The sequence below is a fragment of the Schistocerca cancellata genome, chromosome 3 (assembly GCF_023864275.1).
Source record: "Schistocerca cancellata isolate TAMUIC-IGC-003103 chromosome 3, iqSchCanc2.1, whole genome shotgun sequence".
Lineage (NCBI taxonomy): Eukaryota > Metazoa > Arthropoda > Insecta > Orthoptera > Acrididae > Schistocerca > Schistocerca cancellata.
The window spans coordinates 856,536,133-856,562,995 of record NC_064628.1 but is presented as its reverse complement, the minus strand read 5'-3'; the positions used below and the strand labels follow the sequence as shown (position 1 = coordinate 856,562,995).

General features: G+C 43.6%; 1 protein-coding gene across 1 annotated transcript in view; it reads right to left on the bottom strand.

Annotated features, from left to right (window-relative positions):
- Positions 1 to 7,263: 7,263 nt before the first annotated feature.
- Positions 7,264 to 26,863, bottom strand: part of LOC126176611 (solute carrier family 22 member 5-like) — a 96,392-nt gene continuing 76,792 nt past the window's right edge. Inside the window, exon 7 of the mRNA XM_049923771.1 lies at positions 7,264 to 7,465. Coding sequence (XP_049779728.1) covers positions 7,265 to 7,465 — 201 coding nt within the window. The 3' untranslated portion in view covers position 7,264. The remainder of the gene's footprint in view (positions 7,466 to 26,863) is intronic.

Genomic DNA, 26,863 nt, shown 5'->3' with positions numbered 1-26,863 from the left:
CCAATATGATTATACGTTGACCTGCAGAACTTGAGAGAAGCAAGAGAAATAATTCTGGTACTAGACCCAAGCCAAATGCTAGACCATTGTGGAGGAGGCTCATTAATGTATTGAGAACAAATGGGCTCCATGTGAGTACCATACCAAAACATATGGTCGTCAGTAGCCAGCTCTACCAAGATGAGTCGTCCAATACTGAGTGATACCATTCCATCCTCAATTCTATTGTCGTGAAAAGCTATTTCCTTACAATCAGAAACAATGTGTACTTTGCAGCTCACCCTCTGGCCCTCCATGTGTTGAAAAACTATGATGAATTATTGCAGAAAGTATGACACTCCCCTCAATACCTAATGCATTGAATGAACTGTTACCATTATGAATAGTCACAATCGATTAATATACTGTGATGTAAACCTTCTCATTTTTCATGAATATTTTTGTACATACGAATATCATTCATTGCTTAATCTAAATTTGTGGTCTTGTTGAACTTACTAAACTGCGTCATACTCTATTAAAACTGCTGACAGTCCACCAGTGGCTCATACCTCATTGAAGGTATTTCCTTAATTGACTATAATTTCGAAAACCTTTCTCTACACACGTGTAACTGTTAGTGGGATCATTAAGAATGTAGGGAACAAAAAATAATTAGGAAACCCCTTTCCCGATTTGTTCTGCCACATGTGTCACCACACATTGAGCAGCCACGTTTTTTACAATGAGGTTACCTGCACCTAACAACTCCGAGCAAAGTCTGGCAAGAACAATTCCCTTGAAAGACAGAGAACGGATGTTCCTTCCACGATAGGCTGTTTTAAGTCTTTTCCTAGTAGCATACAAGAGTCCATAATTTTTTGTCTTTTGTTTTTTGGATTTTAGTTTAATGCAAGAGACATGTCACTCTTACCATTTCGTGAAAGTACTTAAAACTTCCCCCAGCGAGAGTGTACATGATGTCCAACACAAAGTATTAGAAATTCGCTGTGAATTTTGGTTTGGTGTCACCAATAGGTAATTATGTTGATTTCTAATAGACGAATTCCTTTACCGACCTCTAAGTTCTGGGTGAAATGTCAATTTCTTTTATCAGTTATCCAGCATCTCCAAAACATTTCCGTAATTGCTAATCACTCCGCCGACTTCTTAAAATGTTTTCCAGTCTTTTTCATCTTATTAATTACTTTCTGAATGGAGACTTCGATCCCTTATACAACGTGCTAGATGACCCATTGCTAACCAGTCTTCTTTATTATGGTAATCTAAGATTACCTTAATTCGTTGAAGTCGAATGCAACGATGGATGCTTGGCAAGGTATCGACGCATGTATTTCCCCTCCCTTTCCTAGTGCGAGTTTGTTCTCCATCTGTAATGATATCGTTGCCGCTTTTCCGTCTTTTCTCCTCCTACACAACTGATTAGTCACGTAGGTTTTACCTGGGTGTAAACGATAACTGTTTATAGTGTACCACAGTGGTGTAGGTGACCTCGAGAAGAACAAACTAACGAAAGACACTTGCTGCCTTTAAACCTGGAAACAGTCTCAAACTGGCCTATAGAAGCCGCTTAAGCTACAGTGCAAGCGTGTCGCGTGAGTGCATTTCTTTTCCTTGCAAAAATTGTGCGTGAATGTTTAAAACCTCTTATCCTTTCAGACGTACCAACTGTTAAAGAATAGGGCTAGATTTTATAATTAGAGTCCCAAACGGAAAACCTTAATTGTATCATAGCAGATTAAGGAACTGGCGGTCGAATAGTATTTAGGCTATGCATGGCTCTGTTCACAAGATATGGCTCCACGTTGTCATCGGCTCTAGCCTTGTAAGACTGCTTAAATGCAAATTAGCGACGATAGCTAAAATCACAGATAATGATCCTCTGGTCAAATGGCTAAAGTACTGAGAAGTTAGGCGAAATTTTAAATTAACACAAATTGTATGAATAATTGTAAATAACAATAATGGATTATTACCTGCGGATATAGAGGTCCCCATAACTCGATTGCGAATAAAGAATATCTACATATACAAGAAAGAATATCTGGATATGGTGGTCGTACAGTAATTCTGTTTAAAGGATAAAAATTGATAAGGATACAGTTGCAGTTAAGACTGTGTTAATCAGAGTGGTAGTGGGCCCCTACAAATCAATAACTTCACCAAATAACAGTACCGTGCTTTTAACTAGGCACAAATAATCGCGGAAAAGCAAGTAAATCACTTCAGATTTGCTCGAAGCATGTCATACGATGCTTGCTCACAGTTAACAGTACTAGCTACTGTGTCAAAGTCCCATTAACATCGGTATTTTACCGATTACGAACAAATTTTAAAGTATTCACAACTACTAGCCGTTCATACCTCACCAACTTCTTTGCAACATAATTCTATCCTCTATTACGTCTCGACATATACTTCACTGTATCACTCCTCCACACTAAATCCTCTCTCTGTTCCCCCTCGACACAAACTGCCGTTGTACCACCTCTCCAAACTAAGAGTTTCAACTCTCTACCTCTCCCAGAAATCCCATCTTGCTCCCAAGAGCCACTCCATGAATCCTCACCACTCGCGCCGATAAGAAACACTCTCTTCCCCCTCAAATAGCATTATTTATCATATTCTATCAAATAGCCCACCATCTGCATAGTAATAAAGTTACAGTTTAAATGTATGGGTGAAATTAAACAACATTTTATCTCATTTCTGCAGAGACCAAACATGTTAATGTACATACAAAAGCATAGACATAACCAATTAAATATGTTACAGTGCATATACACTTATAATAAATGATAAATAATACATGTTGAAAAATATGCAATATAAGTGTGGCGTGTTAAGCTGGTGCCTCTGTTCACACAATACCTATTTATGGTATTAAATCACACAGATAATTTAATCTTCTTAAGTTCATTAACAAGCAGTCAATAACTGAGATAGACATACGTGATTAGATATGGATAGATCTCAGAATTGTTGTACTGTTTCCATTTGTTGTGTACCTGTGTGGGATATATGATCTGACACATTTATGTAGTAAATGGGTATAAACGCAATAATTCAACAAATAAAATATGTATCAATGTTTGACTTTTAGAGATGGTATCGGAAGTCCTGAGCTATCATCCAATACCTTGGTTGTATAGATAGCAAAAAGCGTTCGGCAGTTATTAATTTGTGGTCACTTGTAACTACATTTGTTAGGTGTCTTCAGCTAACTCCTATAATTTTTATATTTGTAATATGAAAGGCTTAATAAATGTGACTCAATGCCACAAGCAACCCGATATTTTGGGATTTGTCGTACTGCTAAACATCGAATTATGATGCAATTATGAAGTATTTCAATTTGGTCACGTTTCATCCTGAAGCAAAAGCCGCCATTGCTCTGGAGAAGCATGGTATCCCAGGACGAATGTTCGCCACTTTCTGCCTACTACTGGGGGAAAAGCCTAGTATTGTCCTCAGCTGGCTGGTCGTTTGTGTGCTCACGTGGCCCATCCGGAAAGCCCGTGCAGCCGAACCCCAATCTCATGATATATTTTAAAATTTCTCGCTTGTCGACTTCCCGAGCATATGTGTTAAGATACACCTTGCACTTGCGAAATGTAAAATTGACGTTTGTTTAAATTTTACCTCGTAGCATTGTGAATTTTCACAGCATAAAAATTAACAGTTACATCGCACAATTGACTGTCCTTCCTATAACGTAACCTACCCTATCAAGCTGCTCCGTCAATCGTATCTTTACCTCCATATATCTTCAAAAGGCAACTACTGCATTTGATGAATTACGACAGACCTCACGGACGCTCTAGTACTTACGTCAACAATACCAAAAAAGGCTTATGATTGCGGTCATTTTCTCTATTTGACTAGCAATGAGCGTGCAATCAGCATAGCTTAAATGTACTTCCCTGCAAGGCACCGACCAGTCACACTGACCACGTACTAAATTTGACGGCATTGTGTAATAACCATTTACAGACGGCTGGTGGCAGCACTAGCAGGTGAAGGTATATAAAGCGCCTCAGGGGGAAATTGATGTCGCACTGCGGTAGTGGAGCAATTTATCTGACCTCCGATAGGGTATGTTCATGGGCTTCTGGGCCAAGAGTGAAAGCATTTTCTAAATGGCCGAGTTTTTAAACGTTGCTCATGCCTGTGTGGTTAAAGTGAACTGCACCCGGAAAAATGGCGTCATCCAAAACCGGGACCGAGGCAACAGTGGTGCACCACACCCCATACATGACAAGGACGACCGACAGCTATGTGCATGCGTACAGGCGAACAGACGTGCAACTGCTGAGCATCTGACCACCCAGATGAACCAAGGAGCCACCAGCATTGCCTTCTCAGCCACCATTCAGTGAATGTTGCCGCGTAGGGACCTTAGCAGCGGGCGCCTGCGTCATGCACCCCTGCTAACTGGTGCTCTTTGGCAACGATGGCTGGCATCTGGATGTCCACTGAGCGGAGACAGGCGACCTTTCCAGGAGAACAACGTTTTATGCTTCGTCGCTCACATCGCCCTTGCCGTGTAGGCCGTGAAACATCTGAAAGAATTGGGGTCCAGGACACAGACTGGAGCATTATGATGTGTGGAATGTTTTCGTTGCACTCCCTGGGTAATATCGTCACTATGGAAGAAAAAAATTGATAAACGGATACTACATCTATCTGTGGGGACCATGTCCACCCCTAGATGAAGTTCGTTTCTCCTAGGCATGATGGCATCTACCGGCAGGACAATCTAACGTGTCCCGTGGCTCACTGTGTACGTTCGTTGTTCAGGGAGCACCAGGATGGGTTTGCGGTACTCCAGTGGCCACCAAGCTCCCCGGATTTAAACCCAATCGTGAATGTATGGGACATGTCGATCGGGCTGTTCGGGATCCTGAGCCAAGAAACCCCGGGTATCTGACCAGGCACTGGAATCAGCATGACACCGGACCGCTGGCGGTACCTCCAGGAACCTCACTGACTTTCCTCTTGCACCTCTGCCGATGAAGGGATTGTTATTTCGGCTTTTACAGGAGTTCACATTAATGTGATTGGACAGCATATTATGATTGATAGCGTTCATTAAGACTTTTCCCACACTGTCTGCATGTGAGCTACACGGAAGCCATCGGCGCCTGTTTGGGCTCGTACTTACTTTCTTCTTTTATTTTTTGTAGTTCGTAATTTTATTAGCATGAACTTGAGCCATCTGCTGCATCACGTCACTGCAGTTTGATCACTTGTAGCTGTTTTCATTTGATCTTCATTTAGTCTGTTATACCTCGAATTTACAATGTGGGAGATGGATAGTGACTGTCTTCGTTTCCTCCAGATGCAGAGGGAATTGGCCCTTTTTCATAAACAGCTAGATGTAGTGATCGACGGAGTTGAGGGGCTTTCCCTGAGCTGCAGCCACGTTTGGGTAGCTGAAGAAACGGCTGTGGCATTTTTGGCTCCATTGGAGTCGCCTAGGAAACGTGATACATCTGAAAGTTAGTACATGCTCGACATGAATGGGTCCCCAACACCCATGTGGCAGTGATGGGGTACCTGAGCGACTGGGCGCAAATATGGCACGTGTAGCAAGGCAGCCCTTTCACGACCTAGCGAGGATATGAGACGTTTCCTACTGTTGGGGGCATATCTACACATCTGAACTAGCATGGGTTCCTTCCTCTGATGGGCCTGTGATGCCTGGGTGCGTCGTTGCCTAGTGGGGCCATATGCCTGTGGTAGCTGAGTGGCGGTAGTGGTTATGCATTTGTTTCCTGCTGATCCGGGGCGCAAAGTAAACGAAAACATAATTTGTTGATATAGAATTTTGCCCGAAATTACACTCTTACCTACCACCTCCGCCCTCCCACCAGGGTAGATTGAAGGCCTGAGTGACACAAGACGCCGATTGGGGAGCCAAGATAAGAAGGCTGCAACAACTGTAAGATTTCTGTACAAGACGCATCACAGTTAGCAGCGAAAACTGACAAAGGCGAAAGTCTATAAGGGAAAAGGGGTGGGGGGCAACACGAAGGGAAGCCAAGTGGTAGGTTGCTTGTGTGGAAAAACTTCCCGAACTGACTCTGCCTCCCTACCAACCCCCCCCCCCTTCTCACGCCCCTTTCTCCTTTCCAAACATCGGTGCTCTGTGCAGCAGGTTATTTCTCCTATATGCAAGAGACATCTCTTTTTAACATCGTTGACCTGGTGGACCAACCAGTCAGAGCATGATTGTTAATCCTACGTAGAAGTGTATACCAGGGTCACTCTGACGGAGTCTTTTCTTCTTTCTTTTCGTTCATGTGCCAACGCCACTGCAGATACACAGCTCCCTGACACCAACGTAAATTCAGCATTGAGTGCGACATAGTAGACGACGGACGTTCGCAATTGTGAGGCACTGTTGTCTAATTAATTTGACAGAAATGTTTTTAAGGGTTACTGTGATCCTGGAGTACAGATTGTGTAACCATTTTGTCGCTGAATGTGAAGTTCATTTATGAGAAAATAGCATGTAAGAAAGAGATATTTTACTAACGGAAGATCCTATACGGGAAGTACTGTCAGAGCGACCCAATTGTGGAAGTGATGTAAGTCACTCACGTGATGGAAGTGATTCTGAAGCTGATGATACTGCAGTTTTTATGAACAATGGAGAAATGCATCAGACTGTCGACTGATGAAGAAAATCCAGTCGACACTGTGAGAGTGGCTATTGCTGGAAAACAGTTGTCCCTAATAGTTCAGGCCTACCATTTGCCGATAACATTGTAGTCCATATTCCAAAAATGTGGAAATAATGAATGAACGCATTTATGAATAACTGAGAATACCTCAACGTTTCGTGAAATATGTGCAGTTCATTAAATAAATATCATCAACATCTAACTGAACTGCAAATAAAGTCTTTAGATCGGGATCATTTTCAGGTTTCCTCCCTGAAAAGTTTCCATGACTGTTTTTACTTAGTCTCGAATTTCAGATTTGTTAATAATAATACCGACTGAAAAAGTACATGAGAGAGGTAAAATGAAATGAGTTTAGTTAGTCAGAGCACAATTTCATTAGAAACTATTATATTTTCAAGGATTTCACCCGCAAATCATTGAGGGTTGCTGCGACCCTGGTGCGTACTTCGTGTGACAATTTACAATATGTACAATACTAGAGTTAAGCTTTTTCTCCCTCTTCAGTAGACAAGTTGTTCTTCATTTTGAAGTATGTAAGACAAAATGGGAGACTGGACCGTAACTGAGGGCGCCTATTGTCCCTGAACGTATGACGGCGGGGCGATGAGTCTCCAGCTCCAGTAGGGACGCCCTCTGCCAAACTCGGCGGCGTCCTGCAGAGACTCCGGCAGCCTTTGCAGCGCAGTTTCCGGCAGGAACGACACCGACAGCGCTACCAGCAGGTGCATCGCTGACAAGATGGCGAACGGCAGCCTACGGTCCACCGAGCCTCCCTGTAACAGATGGTACACGACATGAGACATAGGACGGTGGAGCATGGAAAATACAAAAATAAATAACGAAGAACAACATTTGGAGATGAAAATGAGATTATACGACACGTGATGTGTTAGGACAAAAATTATCGTTTAGGTTGCTATTCACACCTGGCAAATTGAAACCACTTCACTGTACCATGTATCTGTCAACGCTGCTGACACACCCAGAAAGAAATTTTCACCCTGCAGCGGTATGGGAGCTGTTGTAGAACTTCACGGCTGACTAGAACTCTGTGCCTGACCGAGACTCGAATCTGGCAGCCTCGCGCTTAGCGAGCGAGTGCTCTAACAGCTGAGCTACCCGAGACGAGGTACTGACGGAAGCAAACCTGAGAGGAGGGACCGTGAATCGTGTTCTGGTAGATGAGTTGGTGGAGCACTTGCTTTCAAAATACAGAGGTCCCACACTGGAGTCCCAACAAGGCACAAACTTTTAATCTGCCAGGACGTTTATATATTGATACACGTAAGTTATTGATTAAAGTCTTCTTACTGGCTATTTCAACGAAGTTCGAGCTAGTTTCAGAATGCTGATATCCAGCTGGATATCAATGTTCACGTAACTCAAACAAGGTAAGAGTGTTAGAAAGTGACAAGTCTGAGGAACACTGACGGTTTCCAGTTTCTCAGTAGACTAGCACCACCAAATTTCTCTGCACAAAAAATGCCTCTGAGCACTATGGGACTCAACATCTGAGCTCATCACCGGCCGCGGTGGTCTCGCGGTTAAGGCGCTCAGTCCGGAACCGCGCGACTGCTACGGTCGCAGGTTCGAATCCTGCCTCGGGCATGGATGTGTTTGATGTCCTTAGGTTAGTTAGGTTTAAGTAGTTCTAAGTTCTAGGGGACTGATGACCACAGATGTTAAGTCCCATAGTGATCAGAGCCATTTGATCCATCTGAGGTCATCAGTCCCCTAGGACTTAAAACTAATTAAACCTAACCAACCTAAGAACATCACACACATCCACGCCCGAGGCAGGATTCGAACCTGCGACCGTAGTGGTCCCGCGGTTCCAGACTGAAGCACCTAGAACCGCTCGGCCACACCGGCCGGCTTTCTCTGCACACTCCAAACAACAAACCAGCTTGTTACAATACGGAATTTCAATCCTGATGAAGTACCATTAGCTGCACTTCCGCCAAATACATCAGTTCTGAACAATGAAAGCTTGTGTGCACGTGTGAGCTTAACATACAAAAAAGAGATGAAACAGTAGACAGAGATATTATTTTCGTGATTCAGACCAGACACCATACGATATATCCTTGATTGAGAGAGACAAGTTCCGGTGAAAAACGGATCAAAAAATTGATAACACTGATGATTCCCCTCCCTTAGATAAGTGTACCTACCACCTCTTCGAGGTAGGTAGCTACATTCCCTTCTCAGTGATAGCAGTAAAATTCGAAGTCAGTTTTTTGTATGAAGGGAAAAAACTTCTACAAGTCCTGTGCTGTACGATGATATTCAACCTGGGAAATGATTACATCAGAAAGGCGGTGAAAGTGCTCTGTTCAGTCACTGAAAAGCAAAGACAAGTGTTAGAAAGCTTTAAACAGAAAAATACTTTTTCGTTAAGTATTTTAATGGAGCATTCTAAAATACACTGATATTCAGTAAAACTGCAATACCTTGGAGGACCCTTGCAACAAACATCAATCGGTCAAGAAGTTTGCTACATTCTTGGATATGCAAATGATTAGCATTTCAGTGCAAAATAGTGTATATGAGTAGTGCTATCTATATTCTGTATATAGAGAAAGATTACCCAACGGATTTCTTATTAAGACACAGCAGGTGAAATCTTATTGTTTTCTAAGAAGATCGTTTTATGTGTTCGTGTGAAGAGGTTGTCCATCTGCACCTGTCTATGTGTGACAGCAGCGGAACAACAATGTTTCTGCTCGCATTGGTCGGGGTCTTACAATTATCACGCGAATATCTCATTTATGTGTTCAGGAGGACCATGCGCCACGCTGTGCCGGATCTCAATAGTTCCACGCGACTAGCGCCTGAGAGGACAGAAGTATTGTCCTCTCAGAGGTGCAGCATAATACAGCCACATCATATATCTTAAGTCAGGAACTTTGTTTGGAACTAGACAGGTATCCACATGGACAGTGCTATGGCATCTGAAGCGCCACACATTCTCAGCACTGCGACCACTGTAGCAGCTTCCCTTGAAGCATCAGCACAGATGTGCCAGCAGAGATGCACTCAACGATGACGCAGAAGCGGTTTAATGTCGTTTTCTCAGACGAGTCCCACTTCTGTGAATGGACACATCCATGTGTTGAGGCTCCAACGAAAATGAACTGTCATTGAGTGCCCAACTTGATCACTCCTGCATAACTTAGCGGGTACTACGGACATCAGGGGCATAATTAGGTCGTATTTTAGGCTGCTGGGAGTGGCCAGTCATAGAGATGTCCGTGGAATTATCTACCATCAATGTAACACAAGATAGCTTATTGCCTGTGCTGTCCTGAACTAGCCTCAAACAAGAGATTTTCGACAGCAACCCTGTCCAGCACATTCTCCAGAATGAACTGGAAACATCTGGTGGTGGGTTGGTGGGAGGCTGGCATGCCACCACACTCAAAGCGCTACCTCTTGTATCAGTTCATTATGTTCTGGGGTATATGAGCGATTACAAGTTCTAGTAGTTTTGAAAATATCTGTAAAGTTGGATGGAAATGCCTAGGTACCCTCATTCTCAAATACTGGGTGGATATAACCCAGGTAATTGGCAAGCCATGTGTTAGCTGCCTCAAGATAGGTACGCAGCTTCTAACAGTAATACTTCTCTTACTGTGTCGAACTTTAACGTAATGTTACGGAGTAACATTAGGCACGACAGTCAGAAAGGAGAGCAGAGAAGGCTGTGAGGAAGACGTTAGCCAACTGCACGCTGCCTGACTCCTCTCCAGGACTACAACGCTACAGCAGCGGCCTCTAAACGAAGAGAACATAAGCTCCACGCCGACTAGCCGCGGCCCACTTCTACAGCAATATCAAGATTAAGCACTTCAAGACCAATGACTTAGGAATTGTACGGGCTGTTCAAAATGTGCCGTATGATTGTTAGCCGCGCGTGCCGTATGATTGTTCGCCTGCCTGGGTTACTTCCCCTCTACTGGACTCTCCCAGCATTCCACTTATCTCAGCCAGCATCAGCAGTATCTTTGGTGTGTGTCGTTACGTGTTGACGTGAACGTTTAAGTTTTAAGTTTAGCTCGCGTTTCAATGTCACTGCTTGCTGACGTTTCTGGTGATCGCATAATTTCACAGGGAGTTTGGCCTCCTCCACGACCGCCTGACCTAACACGACCTGGCCGCGCGGGATTAGCCGAGCGGTCTAAGGCGCTGCAGTCATGGACTGTGCGGCTGGTCCCGGCGGAGGTTCGAGTCCTCCCTCGGCCATGGGTGTGAGTGTTTGTCCTTAGGATACTTTAGGTTAAGTAGTGTGTAAGCTTAGGGACTGATGACCTTAGCAGTTAAGTCTGATAAGATTTCACACACATTTGAAAATTTTTTTTTAACACGACCTGACTTTTTCTTCTGGGGTGCAGCGAAAGCAACTGTCTACAAAAACCGTCCAAAGTCCATCGATTAACTGAAAACTGCAATATCCACTTTCATTGCTTCTGTTACAGAAGAAATGTTACAGCTTGTGTTTGGAAACATAATTAGGCGAACTGAATTCTGTATTCAACATAAGGGGGAACATTTTCAACATTTAATGTGAAAATTTGTAAGTAAAAATGAATATTCAATAAATTAATAACTTATATTTCACTGAGTTTCATTTCGGTTTATTCACTGCGGCATACGGCACGCGCGGCTAGCAATCATACGGCACTGCGGAGAGACTTTTTGAACACCCCGTATATACTGAAGGACATTGTTTATTTTGTCTGTCGCTCTTTGCTTGCGACACATCTGTTTAACACAGAGTTAAGTATAGTAATTATTTCCTTTTCTAATGTAATTAATTAATACGATTTGCTTGAATAGTTGTCCAGCGAACCGAGAAAAAAGGTTTCATAGGCACCCCATATATGACGAGTAAGCAGGATTTAACAGCCGGCCGACGCGCTACAGCCTGGAACCGCGTGACCGCTACGGTCGCAGGTTCGAATCCTGCCTCGGGCATGGATGTGTGTGCTGTCCTGAGTTAGGTTTATGTTCTAAGTTCTAGGGGACTGATGACCTTAGAAGTTGAGTCCCATAGTGCTCAGAGCCATTTGAACCGGGATTTAACACATAATATTGTACCCCATAACTAGCAGATTATGACAGCATTTTAATCTTTTAAATTCGGTCAGTAATTATATGAAATATCTTAATTGGAGTAACAGAAACTGTTACGTTGGTATTAAGTACACCTGGCACCTTAACATGTGGGAAGCGTCTAGTCTTTTTGCTGTTTCACGCTGCCACAGGAACACTTAGCACCAAGAGCAGCTTTTATTTATTTTCCTCTTCACAGTCCGTTTATTTTCTCAGATTACCAGTGTGAGTGATTAAATTCCAGTGTTGTGAATTTGTCTCCCCTCTTGCCAGAGATCTTACAGACTGGTGAAATGGAAGTCCCAACTTAACTTGTAGATGGGCAGTGCTGAAAGAAAAGAGGATGATCAGTCACCTGTCGTGAACGTCTATTTTTACGTGGCTCAGATGAACAAACGGTCTCAGGGACCAACTCTCTCCGCTGCACACAGACTGGATGCTCTCATGCACAGGACCTACTGGTTACTGCTCCGCAGGGCTTGGTAAGTGTTAAGGACGCTTTCGATTAAGCTTCCCTTTGGTTTCATGAACAAAGATATTTTGTTGTTTTAATTTAAGTTGACGTTTCAGATACATTAGTTATTTATTTGCTTATTTATTTATTTTGAGGATGTTAGGGAAATGTTTAAAGATCCTTTATTACTCCTAACTTTCTTGCGTAAAAATCACGTGTTGAAAATAGCATTAAGTGGTCCGCTTTATGTCATTACGGAACCCATTAAACTTGTGCTCTCAGGAGTATAACGTCAAAGTATCATTGCAAGACCTCTCGTTTCTTCCCTTTTCTATCTCTTCTCTGCCTCTTGCATAAACTGAATGATCCATTCTAATTGTGCACTTCCAGTAACGCCCCAGAACTAGACGCCTGCTACTCAACTGCTCTATGGTGCATTACCTGCGAAATCGGACTGTTACTTTACGTGACCTTCCGGTTTTACACAACATGCATTACCTGCCACCTCGGCATCGTTTTCACTTTCATTTCCTGAGTGAACTGAACCCTCATCAGAGGCGTGTTCTGCATTTTACATTTGACCCTGTTTAGAGAGTGATTTAAATGATCTTCTTCCGCCGTCCTACCTTGTCCTGCATCAATGACTGGCTCGTGTTGCATTTTGGACGACAGTGATGTGCAGCCTTTCTCACACACACACGAGCTTTGCTTCTCGTAAGCATTCAAATCAATATCTACTTCCGCAAGCTTCCGACTCAAATGAATCACGCGCCACAACTATAGTCTGGTCTTTTTCAAATAATGCACAGATTTATGCCTAAGCCCATGAAATAAAACCTACTGTAAATGTCTTACACATTTCTATAAACAAATATGCTCCACAAGAGCTTGCACAACGCTGTTACCAGCGGCACAACATCGGACAAGAAGTGATGCAGAAGTCACAGACAGGACACAATTCAAAGCAAAATGGAAGACACAGACAGTAGATACACTGAAATAAAATGTCTACAGCATACTACAAATTACTGAGATACAACGCAAAGCGCCAAAAGCGAGTCTAAATGTTCTCACTTTGAAGAAAATACAAACACTCACCTGTTCCACGAGATTACTAACTATTTTTTTTACGATTGCATTACGAAATGCTGATGTATCCACGTATCACCACAACAAAATAAAAGCAGAGAATGGCTGCGGGAGTATGAATGAGAACAGTGGCTTATTTAAGTTTACAAAAATAATGACAAGTTTTATTTTCTACATCCTTTCACAATTTACAAAAAACAAAATGACAAACATAAATCAAGAAAGGAATGGTGCTTGATTGGCAAATCATTCATTGGGGTGGAAACTATACAAGTTTTCCCATGAACGCAATGAGACTTTTTACATCAGTCCACTCTGAGGCCGAATTCTGTTCTAATGGAATCAACTACGACCAGGTAAACCACAAAATATGGTTCACGGAGCATAGGAAGCTGTGAATATCATTTAACAACTGTACGCCAGTGCAGCGATACTTTACCCTTTCACCTTGGCTCAGGCGCCAGCAGAAAACGGCGCGCTCTGGGCAAAGGACGGTGCGCGGCGGCAGCTGTAATGTTCTGACGCGTCCACCAAAAATTTGCAAACTAGGCGGACTGGCGTTCTCATTATTTGAACGCGGAAAACTTCCCTATCAGAGTTCTGAAATCCCGGCAAATTTAAGGGTGAGATGCACCCTTTCGCTGCTCTGGCCATCCAACTCGACTCTCAGGCACGATGGCGCACGCTGGAATTGTCAAACGTCAGATGACCGACTCAGGACGAATAAGGTCACCCTCGTGACATATGACGTGTCTGAGATGATATGCAGTTTCACTGTCGGTACACTTGGAAACTGCCACAGGCTCTTAGTCCACCACAAGTTGCAGAACACAAGTCTCACCCACTAGGAAAAGACCTGAAGTTCTCCACCAGGGGAGGACCAGAAGACGAAGACACCCAAGAATCATAAACACCTTCCACCAAATCTCGTACAGGAGATGAATTAGCAGAAAAAACTCGCCCCCACGTTGTATAAACAAATAGAACTGTCATCTACTCTTTGGATCTCCCCTCTTGACTGTTGCGCTGTCCTTGCAACCAATACAGATACAGCACCAGGGTTACCACACTGGGAGAGGAAACCTCTGCTTTGCATATACTGAGGAGAGTCAATCAGCTACTCAAAATCTCTCTTGTCTCAAAAAAGAATATTTCAGACTAGGGAGGCGTCGTTCTCATTGTAAGAATGGCCATGTTTCAGCAGAAAAGTGTAAGTAGGCTGTTTATGTTTTCTTTATGTAAGTTTGATGTTTATGTTTTCTTATTGGCAACGTTACGTAGCGCTCTCTGTATGAAAATCACTGGCTGTGCTGTGTGCAGTATGTGGCTAGTTTGCATTGTTGCCTGCCATTGTTGTCATGAACTGCTATAGCTGGATGTGAACAGCAGATAGCGTTAGGCAGTTGGAGGTGAGCCGCCAGCAGTGGTGGACGTGGGGAGAGAGATGGCGGAGTTTTGATAATCTGTAAGACTGAATGTCAATTATGAATATTAAGGTAAATACATTGTTTGTTCTCTATTAATATCTTTCATTCGCTAACTATCCCTATCAGTAGTTAGTACCTTCAGTGGTTTGAATCTTTTATTTAGCTGGCAGTAGTGGCGCTCGCTGTTTTGCAGTAGCTTGAGTAGCGAAGATTTTTGTGAGGTAAGTGATTTGTAAAAGGTATAGGTTAAAGTTAGTCAGGGCCATTGTTTTGTAGGGGTTATTGAAAGTCAGATTGCGTTGCGCTAAATAATATTGTGTGTCAGGTTAAGCACAGGCTTGTATAATTGTTCTAAGTGGACGTTTCACATGTACAATTGTTCTAAGGGGACGTTTCAAAAGGTCTACCTGGATGGGACCGCAGTCCCTCATTTACGAAGAGATCTAATCTTTCCAGGCCGACCATATCCGACTTCTGAAAGAAGGCTAATAATCTTTCCAGACAGTCGTGCCTTTAATATATATATATGGGGTGGTCCATTGATCTTGACCGGGCCAAATTTCTCACGAAATGAGAGTCAAACGAAGAAACTACAAAGAACGAAACTTGCTAACTTGACGGGGGAAACCAGATGGTGCTATGGTTGGCCCGCTAGATGGTGTACTTGCTGAAAATGTAACTGTAACTGGAGATATCACTTTGTACTATAACTATTAATAAAGTGTGATCCTTGATCTCTGTAACTGGGGAGCGTACATCGCGAAACAGGGGCTCAAGGATGCAACAGATTGACATGGCCAGATGTCCCTCTGCCGGTACAATTCACAGAGCGCTTCTTCCCCGAATAACTTGCACAGCTAGGATGCTGGACACAACATTCATCCCCCACAATCCATCTTTCTCCCTGTTCTGCATCGTCTCCACTACGGCCCCTCTGGTACAAGTACTCTACAAGCTACACATGCAGTTATAAGAACATTATGCTCAAAATCTCCTCATGTAAAAATTTCATAACCCACACATACCAAATGTAGTATTGGGAAACATGGAGATGATGACTATTACGACTATTAATCTCACTGACAGAGTCGTTTAAGTGAGAGAGTGGCTTGCCACCTTTCGTCATGAGCAGGTGTATTTGTAGTGTGTTGCTGTCTACTGTTGTTCATGAGTAGTGTTCTAACTAAACTGGTTTCACAGAGTTTGATGCAGTTGTCTTTGTGACAGCGTGACTAAAGATTGGTCTTCAGTGGATCATGTGGCCACCATTTAACGGTTATTGTTCCGTGACCCAGCATAATTACAGAACTTAAAGTCCTGAGTGTAATGAATACTAGCATGGTTATGGAATGTTTATTTGTTTCATGCATTTTGAATCAACTGGTCTTTGCGTAAACTGTTGCCTCTAGTCAGTCATGTGACCTTCACTTAAACGTTCTTGATCAATGTGATAGCCCAAATGACAGAACTCAAACCTCTAATTATAATGAAAACTCACATGTATGTGAAGTTTCTGTTGGATTCAGAGATTTTGAATTCACCAAACTTCACCTAAAATCTGGCGTTCCGCGAATCACGTGGTTTTTGCCTGAAGATTCTTCATTTGTGGCATAGCTCAATACATAGAACTAACATCCGCGAATTTAAAGAATAATTTCGTGCAGCTGGAATTTCTGTTTATTTCAGGGTCATCAATTTATTGGAGATAGCACCAATTTCGGCCCAAAACTGGCTTGTGTTGGTATGAACCTGCTCACTGCTGCATTCTAATAGAAATAATGTCTGACAATGATTATTACGAATACAACAGCTACATATATATTTGGTGAATTTCTTTGAAATACCGACTTCTGCATATTTCTAAACGGTCGCAGACACGCTTCATCTCACCAGAAACATGCTCCCCTCCCCCAACTCTTCCACTCACACTCCGAGTCCCAGTAAGCTAGTGCGTGGCAGAAGTGATGTTGTTGGGATCACGCATGTTTCAGTACAAGAGTAAGTGACGATTCTCCATTGCCATTTCCTTTATGCCTTTGCCATCCTAAAACATCGTATTGTGTTTGACAATAATGAAATATCGGGAATACGTTAGTCTACGGGGCATTTTTGAGTGATTAACACTGCAGGATCAGAGGTTAACGCCCGCGCGAGGCAGCTCATTCAAACGTGAAATGCTGATGCATTAATGACCGGTGTAACCGCCAGAATGTTGCATGCAAAAGACATGCATTATGTTTTACAGGTGCCAGATTTCAGTCTGTGGGCTAGAGTTCCATGCCTGTTGCACTTGTTTGGTCAGTAGAGGGACGGTTAACGCTGTTACTGGATGACGCTACGGTTGTCGTCTGGTGATGTCCAAATGTGCTCCACTGGAGATAGACCTGGTGATCGAGCAGGCCATGCCACACGTCGACACCCTGTAGAGCATGTTCGGTTATAACAGTGGTATGTGAGAGAGCGTTATGCCGTTGGAAAACATCTGCTGGAATGCTGTTCACGAATTGCAGCACTACAGGACGGATCACCAGATTGACATGAAGATTTGCAGTCAGGGTGCACGGGGCTCACACGTGACTTCTTCTGCTGTCACACGATATCGCACCACAGAGCATAACAACAGGTGTAGATGCAGACACACTGTAAGCAGGTTCTCAACTGGCCTCTTATTTAACACACAGCGAGGCACAAACAGAAGATTCATCAGAAAACACAACAAAACTCCGTCCTGTCCTTGAATGGGCTCTCGCTTGACACCACACGGTGGTTTGGGGTCAGTGAAATGCGCGCTACAAGGCATCCGTCTCGGAACTGCCATTGAAGGAAGCGATTTGTAAGAGTTTGTTGTGTCATTGAGGTGCCAACTGCTGCTCAAAATGCTGATGTAGATGCAGTTACGATGCACCCGAGCAATAAGCCGAATACGATGGTCTTCCCTCTCGGTGGTGCCAAGTGTCCGTCTGCACTCTGGCGGTACTGAAATCATGTAGAGTGGCTGCATTCCTGTCAGGTCTTTCTGCGTATCCTCGAAGGAATATACAGCTTCTCGTAGCCCTGTTACGCCACCTCGCTGAAACTCAGTGAGGTGCTGATAATGGCGTCTTCATCGCTTTAAAGGCAGTTTGGACTCATATTAAACCGCCACGTCCAGTGTCACAGGTAACTAACGGTCGTGACCGCTACAGCGTGAATTTAACGGAAACCTGATTTGCATCGTCATAGCAGTGCTAATAGCGCCACTATTCTGTAACTAGTGCGAAATATGAGTTGACATCATCTACAGATGCAGAAACAAGACCCAAATTTCATCTGTGTCTCATAACTCCTTCTTGATGTTGGGATTTTTTTCTGTCAGTGTGTTTCATAAACTACGGTTCATTAATGGTTATTAGTTCTTTCGTTGTGTGAATATAAGGTGGTATTCCTGTTATGTTTTGCGGTTGAAGCAGCTCATTTAGTGCTTAGATATATATGCTGGTTATTTATCGCATTATAGTAATCTATAATCTGTCCCCCAAATGGATGTTATTTGACACCTAAGTAAAAATATTAAACTGAAATTTAGATGTATCCTGAGTTATGGAAACGATGGTTTCATAAAGAGAAATTTGACAGACAAACATTGTATTGCATTGCTCATGACGTCAGCTTGTATACTCCGAAATACCTAACACACATACAGAACGCATTAATGCTAGTTATCCGAAGCATATAAAACGAAAAAAAATATCTTCTTACTTGTTGGAACAATTCTTCTGTCTCTAGGTAGCTTACCCGATGTGCAATCAAAGCTGGGAATATGATGTGCACGAACGAAATTCGATCGACCCCATGTGGTGCTAACTCACGACATAAGACAACGACAATTACAAGTTTTCACTCAATCACCTTTCATGTGGCGACGGCGCCAGGATAGTTCTTACTTTGAAAGCTTCCGGTTAACGGTTGAGTGGTAGGATATGCAGCAACAATTTACCCTTCAGTGTCAGAAATTTTTTTAAATTTTTTTTAATGCACTCGAACCCACGACACCACACCCACCGTGCGAGACACTTACCATTATTTTTTTATTTTTTATATATTTTTATTGTTTTTTTTTATATTTTACTGAATGTGAGCGCGGCAGGCACGTGGCGGCAAGGAGGGCAGGGGTCAATTAGTCCGAGGCCTGGCCACGGTGCCGCCCCCATACCCGTCACCACTCACACTGATTTTAAAGGAACATTGATTTTTTTTATTTTATTTTATTGATTTATTTATTTTGGAAAAGCATCACTAGGGGATTGGAGCCAGTTCATTCGGTTGATACATAAACGGGTGAGGTCGACCAGCTATCCAATACCTGTTCTATTGAATGCAATATGGAGCATATTACCGTACTTGCGACGGTGATCCGCGTAATGTCTAATTTTAATATATTCCGTTTCCATGCGTAACAGAAATTCGCTGTAATCGTCGCCCGTCAGCCGATTGAAGACATGACTTGTATAGTGGCCCAACAGCCACATGACGGCATTATTTTTAGTTGGCGGGAAATATTTGACGTCCGGTCTGTGCAGTAAGTTCGTGTCTATGTTATTTTCAGAAGTCCTAGTTATAAGGGCGAATTTTTGAAGTACCCATTGCCAATTGCGCATGCAGTGACTGCAAGTATATCTGTGGGGAACAGTATCCACTTGGTGATAATCTGGACAATGGGCTGTGTCGCTTAGCCCAATCGCATGCAGATGCTCATTTGTGCTGATAATGTTGTTGACCGTTTTGTACCGCGTCGACCTGACCAAGGACGGAAGTACACTGCTGCTGATGTTCGCCCACAGGACATCCCAACTGACACCAGTATGCTTTTGTTCGATTTTGTTCCTGCCCTCATATTGTTTCCTATGCTCCAGAATGTCCTTGGCAGTTAAGGGTCGATGTTGGAGAAGGACCTCGCTCAAGTAGCTCTTTTCCAGGTAATATGTGCGGATGTGGGAGAGCTGGTAGTCGATCGTCTGCACATTGATCGGCGGTTCTACGCTTTTCGGCGCGACTGCCTCAAACAACTTTGCCGTAAAGGTGTCAGAGTAGCTTTGGATTAAGGATGTCATCCGTTTAATGTACAAAGCCATTGCTTTGGCGTTCAGATCGGTCAGACCCAGACCGCCATGCAGAGGGTCGAGGGTCACAGTCTTCACGTCAACTCGAAATATTTCCCCCCGCCACAGAAAATTGGTCAACTTGCTCATTATCTGTTTGGCTACGACAGTGGGGATTGGAAAGACCTGTGCCACATAATATGCTCGCGACAGGATACACGTATTTATAAATTGAACCCTCTGAATTTGGTCCATGCTGCGAAAGACGTTATCTATTAAACCACCCTTGACTTTGAGCGAGACATCCCGCCAATTCGCCGTTATCATCCTTTGTGGGGGGGGGGGGGGGGGCGTCAGTATCGTCCCAAAAGATTTGTGTTCCGTAACATGGTTAGCTCATTCTAGGCCGACATCGTCAAGTCCTCTTATACGTAGAAATTTGCTTTTAGTTTCATTCATTTTTGCGCTAAGAAGCGGAACAATAGCTTCTGAGGTCTGCCTCCAGTTGAATCACATCTTCCCTGTTCCTCACGACGATGCCGACATCATCAGCATATGCGCCAACTGCAGTTTTCTTCCCGGCGATCGTTATGCCCGTCATGTGCTCTTGTACTAGCGGCAGCAATGGTTCTAGTGAGTGACCAAGAGCAACATGGAAAGGGGGCTTCCTTGGGGGACACCCCTGGCGATGGTAATGGGTCTTGTGAGCTGGCAGTTAACGGAGATCGTGGCGGCCAGACCAGTGATCATATTGCGCACGACAGCAATGGAGTCATGCCGGAAGCCCATCCTCCGCATCGTTTCGAAGAGGTGTTTATGGCTGACACGATCAAATACTTTATAAAAATCGACAAAAAGGAGGCCGCAATTAATGGTGCTGGCAGACGACAGAGTGACGATATCTCTATATTGTGCTGTAGTCTGAAATATTGATCGCCTATAAGCACACGTTTGCTGTTGCGCAATTATGGTTGCGGTCAACGCCATCATTCGTTTGTTTAAAGCTCTCGCAATAATCTTATAATCTGAATTAAGAAAAGAAATCGGCCGGAAGTTGTTAACCTTTTTACATCCTTTATTTTTAGGAATCAACACGATTTTACATTCTTTAAGTTCTGGTGGAACAAACTTTCCTCCCAGGACGTCGTTAACGGCTTGTGTCAACTTATTACCTATGATACTCCAATATCGTTGATAGAATTCGACCGGAAGGCCATCAGGGCCCGGCGATTTCCTTTTAGGGGAGCCGCGAATTATTTCAAAGACGGCATCTGGACTAAAAGCCGAAAATAGGCTGGCGTTATCGTCGGCCGTAAGTGTGGAGGTTGTAAACGCAAATAACTCATCCGAATCGTCCTCTTGCGTTGCTTCTGCCTCATACAGGGTACTGTAATACCTATGAATTTCTCTCATTATCTCGTTTTGCACAGTGAGGACAGTACCGTTTTCTAATCTAAGTTCGTCCATGAATATCCGTCGTCGGTTCTTGCGGTGTTTAATCAGATGATATAACGCAGCCGTTTCCGCCTCGCTGACAGATCTGGCTTTTGACTTAATTTTAAGACCCCCCAGTTGTTTTCTCATCGTCGCTTTAATTTTCTTGATGTCGGACAATCGCCTGTCTGAGCCATCTGCCTGATCATACAAGTCCCGTAAAACCATGTAGTAAAATTACATTGTACGGTGAACTGGCCGAGATCTCTCTATACTATAAGATATAATTACTTTCCGTAATTTGGGCTTCACTTTGCGGGTCCACCATTCCAAAACACTCGGAAAGTTGTGTACAGAGCGCAAGCAAAATTCCCAAGCTTTTTTTTAATTCGGCCTCGAGCTCGTCGTCTGTTAAAAGGCCGACATTCATACTCCACTGATTCCTAAACCAGTGAGTTGGTTGCCGGTCTAAGTTTATGCAGGCACTCACACTACAGTGATCAGAAAAGCTGACTGGAGTGATTTCCACTTGTAGCAAATTCCTCACTATGTGACTCGACATATAGATTCTATCAATCCTGCTGCTGGAATTATGTGAAACGTCTGTGTATTTCACAAGCGTGGGATACTTAACTTCCCACGCGTCCCTCAATTTCATTTGGGAGACAAGAAAGTTTAATTCAGGGGAATAATTAAAATTGGGGGATTGATCTTTACGGTGCAATACACAATTAAAATCGCCTGCAATGATCAAGTTTGGAGAGTCTCTCAGCAGTATGTAAATGATATCCTCCTTAAAAAACTTCGATCTGTCAGCGCGCCGTGCACTTCCTGATGGTGCATATAGATTGATTACACTGACGCCCATGATATTCACGCCTATCCCCCGTCCAGAGTCTAACTTTTCGACATCAGTTAGAGGTATTCCTTCCCTGACTAAAATCGCTGTGCCAGCACTCAATTCGGGAGCGAAATTGATTATTGCAACATAGCCGGGAATGTTAATTTACCATGTTGCGACCTCTTGTAAAAGGGCAATATCCGTACCAGAATCAAACACAAATTGGTTTAATAAAGCAAGTTTTAACTCTGACGAAATCCTGTTGATATTAAGGGAGGTGATAGTGTAGGCCTGTAGCATATAGATATTGAGATGTAAAAGTACAACAAAACGTTGGCATGGGTCTCAAGAGTGCAGGCTGCAGGATTAAAAAAGGTATAATGTGAGCAGCCAGTGAAAGGATGAAATAAAAACCATAACAAGTGATACACTACGAATCGTAGGCCGGTTGAAGCAATAACGACACATTGAATGCTGCGAACCATAACCGGATAAGAGGGCAGAAACACGAAGAAGCTTTGCAACCTTAGGCGACAGCACGGAACAAACCTTGTACCAACGGAATTACTACTGTGGGAGATGGGCTTCGCCGAGTTCTTTGCTGTTGTCATCGCCGAACCCTTCCTTCACAATTTCATAACTAATATTTCGGGGTGCTACATCCGCTTGCGACGAAGTAGAATTGCCCTTGTTGCGAGGAACGGAGAGATTTGGCTGTGGATTGAGCATTCGTCGTGGGGCGTTTTGAGGTCCCGGAGTTTTTGTGGATTCTTTGAGACGCGGTGGTGCCGTTGTCGCAGCACTGCCGCCGGCAGCTGGCAGGTTGGTAACCACGTTCGCTTGTGTACTTCCGCACGGAATTTCTTGTCGGGCGTCAGCTGTAGCGCGTTGTCGACACAACACTTCCTCACTGTGTGCGCGTTGTAGCGGCTGTTGTCCTTCGGGCGCGGCACGCAAAATTGGAGGTTCCTGTTCATGACCTGGCGTCTCAGAATTCGGCATCTCCTTAAGGCCATCCGCACTGGTTTCAAAGTCGACCCGCATAACATCATCGGGTACTAAATCCTCCGCGATTGATGGTTTGGGTTTCCGGGTTGCAGGAGTCGTGTGAGATACTTCCTCATCTGAATGCTCATCACTATGTCCCAGCGGCCTTTTCTTTTGCTGAGATTCACTTTCAAGACAAACTGGTGCAGCAGTTTGCCGTCCTACGAGCGGTGGAAACTCATCAGCGGTTATGGAGGGGTCTCGGAGGTAGCTGCCTGGGGAGCGTCAACATCAGGGCGTGCAGAAGAACCAGAAGTGTCTACTGCCATAACCTCGTTAAGTGTTAATCTACGCCGCGGCTGGAGATTATTTTTCAAGGCAAAAACTCGGCGGGGACAGTCCTGGCGAAGATGGCCTAATTCATTGCAGACATGGCAGGTGGGGGCTTGACCAGAGTATATAATGTGAGCCTTATAACCATCGACCGTGATGTGAGAAGGAATGTTCATTTTTACTTCCATGTCCACAGATCTAATCCCATTGAAACACTGTAATTTGTAGCGAGACGACCACGTTTAGTTGACAATTTCTTTAACCTCACCAAACATAGAAAGTGCATCTTTAGTTTCAGCATTGTCAATCTCTATGGGCAAGTTTAGTACTCGAACTGTCTGAATCGAGGTATCGGCACGTGTTACATTAACCATACTAGTGGTGCAGTCGCGATGAACAAAAGGAACTTGTTTGCCGATTACTTCAAAAAGTCGATCAACTGCTACTGGACTGAGAAACTTGACAAACACGCAATAACGATCAGAATCTAGCTGGGTGGTGTGCACAGAATCAGAAGTGATACCTATTACCTCGGTTAGCCAGTCATGAATCTCGAGGGCGGTCGGTTGAACTCGGGTATCCTTGTCAAAGCCAAAAACCAGGGTGTTTTTCCGGATGGTGGTAGACATGGCGCTGCAGCTGTAGGGAATCCGGTCAAGCCCGAATCCCGTACAAAATCGGCAAGTTGCTGACGAAAAGGACGACCACAAAGAAGTACAGTCCACGTGAATCACTCGCAACGCAGAAACACACAACGGCAAACAGTAAACACTGGCAAGGACACCGACGATGCGGAGCAACCAGCTAGCACGTCCGACCGCGGCGACAGCGAAAGCCGGAATGACGAAATCGTACATTACTGTTTGTTCGGTATAGCCTAACAAATTTACTTCGATGTTTGAGAAATGTACTGGTAGATGTTGTTTTTGTACTTTTGGGGTTTTTGTTTGCTTTCGTTTCGGTGCCTAGAGGGTACACATATAATATGTAGTGGACATGAGCATTTGGGGTCATTGGCCGGGAGGCCCCTTACAGGGCAGGTCTGGCCGCCTTGGTGCAGGTCTTGTTACAATCGACGCCACATTGGGCGAACTGCGCTCCGGATGAGGATGAAATGATGATGAAGAAAACACAACACCCAGTCCCTGAGCGGATCGCATTCGGGAGGACGACGGTTCAATCCCGTCTCCGGCCATCCTGATTTAGGTTTTCCGTGATTTCCCTAATTCGTTCCAGGCAAATTCCGGGATGGTTCCTTTGAAAGGGCACGGCCGATTTCCTTCCCAATCCTTCCCTAACCCGAGCTTGCGCTCCGTCTCTAATGACCTCGTTGTCGACGGGACGTTAAACACTAACCACCACCACCACCACCACCCTGAGCGGAGAAAACCCCCAACCTCGCCAGGAATCGAACTCGGGCCCGTAGGACGGCAATCCGTCACGCTGAGCACTCAGCTACCGGGGCGGACATAATATGTGATAATGTGCGTGCGTGTGAAATAGATAGAAGGTTTTTGCATTTTCTTAATGTAGTAAAAACTAGAAGTGTTTTCTCTTAAAGTGAAATCTGTGCAGTTAATCGCGCAGTACAGCCTTCGCAAAGATGGTAGGAACGACTATGACATCTTGTGATGACTGTGGAATAGCTGTATCTGTGTACCGATAGTGACTCAGAATATAGGCAGCCCTTTGCTGCAAGTGACAGCTAATAAGTGCACTCACTCCTGAGGTTCAAACAAAACCAAGTACAAATAAATCAGCGCAGCCGTGAGGCTTTGCTGCACCTGCAGTGAACGAGTGAAGGTAACATCTCAAGTTAACACCTTGCTTGTAACCCTTCAGTAAGACCATGAAGAAATTAAGGAATCAGGTAAGTTATGCCAGGTTTATCACTCGTAGCATCATAGACCTCGGATGTCTACTTAAAGACTTCCAAAATATCATAAATGAGCTACATCACATAGCCATAGGATTAGCTCCCATATTAGTTTTGAAATATAAGTTATATGCCAACAGAAGTTGGGGATTGGTCAGTTATCTACCTGGTGAAGAGAGAAGGCGAAAGGTCGTTGTTCAACTTGCGACTGAAACTGTTCTCAAAGAGTCAGAGAAGGGAAAATTAGGAAATTAAAGGTCCGGTTTCGAAAAGGAACTAAGAGTCAGACAAAAGGTTTCATTGAGAATACACTGACTGTCATAGACACAGAAATTTGTATCTCATAAGTTTTCCATGAAAGAAGGTTGTATACGTGGAAGAGGTCTGGAGACAATAGAAGGCTTCAGATAGATTATGTACTAGTAATACCGAGTTTTAGGAACTTGGTTTTAAATTGTAAGACATTGCCTGGGGCAGATGTAGACTCTGACCACAATTTATTGAATAAACTGTAGATTAAAACTGATGAAACTGCCAAAAGGTAGGAATTGAAGGAGATGGGACCTGGATAAGGTGAAAGAACCTGATGTTGTAGAGAGACCATTAGGGAACGGTTGACAAGAATGAGGGAAAGAAACGCAGTAGAAGACGAATGGGTAGCTTTGAGAGATGTAGTGAAGGCAGCAAAGAATCGAGTAGGTAAAAAGAGGGCTAGTATAAATTCTTGGGCAATAGAAGAGATAATTAACTTAATTGATCAAGAAGAAAATATAAAAAATGCGGTAATGAAGCAGGCGAAAAGGAATACAAACGTCTCAAAAATGAGATCGACAGGAAATGCAAAATGGCTAAGTATGGATGGGTAGAGCACAAATGTAAGGATTTAGAGGCATATATCACTAGGGGTAAGATAAATACTGCCTACAGAAAAATTAAAGAGATCTTTGGAGAAAAGAGAACCGCATATGTGAATATCAAGAGCTCAGATGGTACACCAGTCCTAAGCAAAGAAGGGAAAGCAGAAAGGTGGAAGGAGTATATAGAGGGTCTATACAGGGTCAATGTACTAGAGGGCAGTATTATGGAAATAGAAGACGACGTATATGAAGATGAAATGGCAGATATGATACTGCGAGAAGAATCTGACAGAATTCTGGAAGACCTGAGTCGAAATAAGGCCCCGGGAGTAGACAACATTCCATTAGAACTACTGAGAGCCTTGGGAGAGCCAGGCCTGACAAATCTCTACCATCTGGTGAGCAAGATGTATAAGAAAGGTGAAATATCCTCAGACTTCAACAAAAATACAATAAATGCAAACCCAAAGAAAGCAGGTGTCAACAGGTGGGAAAATTACCGAACTATCACTTTAATAAGTCATGGTTGCAAAATACTAACACGAATTCTTTACAAAAGAATGGAAAAACTGGTAGAAGCCGACCTCGGGGAAGATCAGTTTCGATTCTGTGGAAACGTTGAAACACGCGAGGCAGTAATAACCCTAACACTTATCTTAATAGATAGGTTTAGGAAAGGC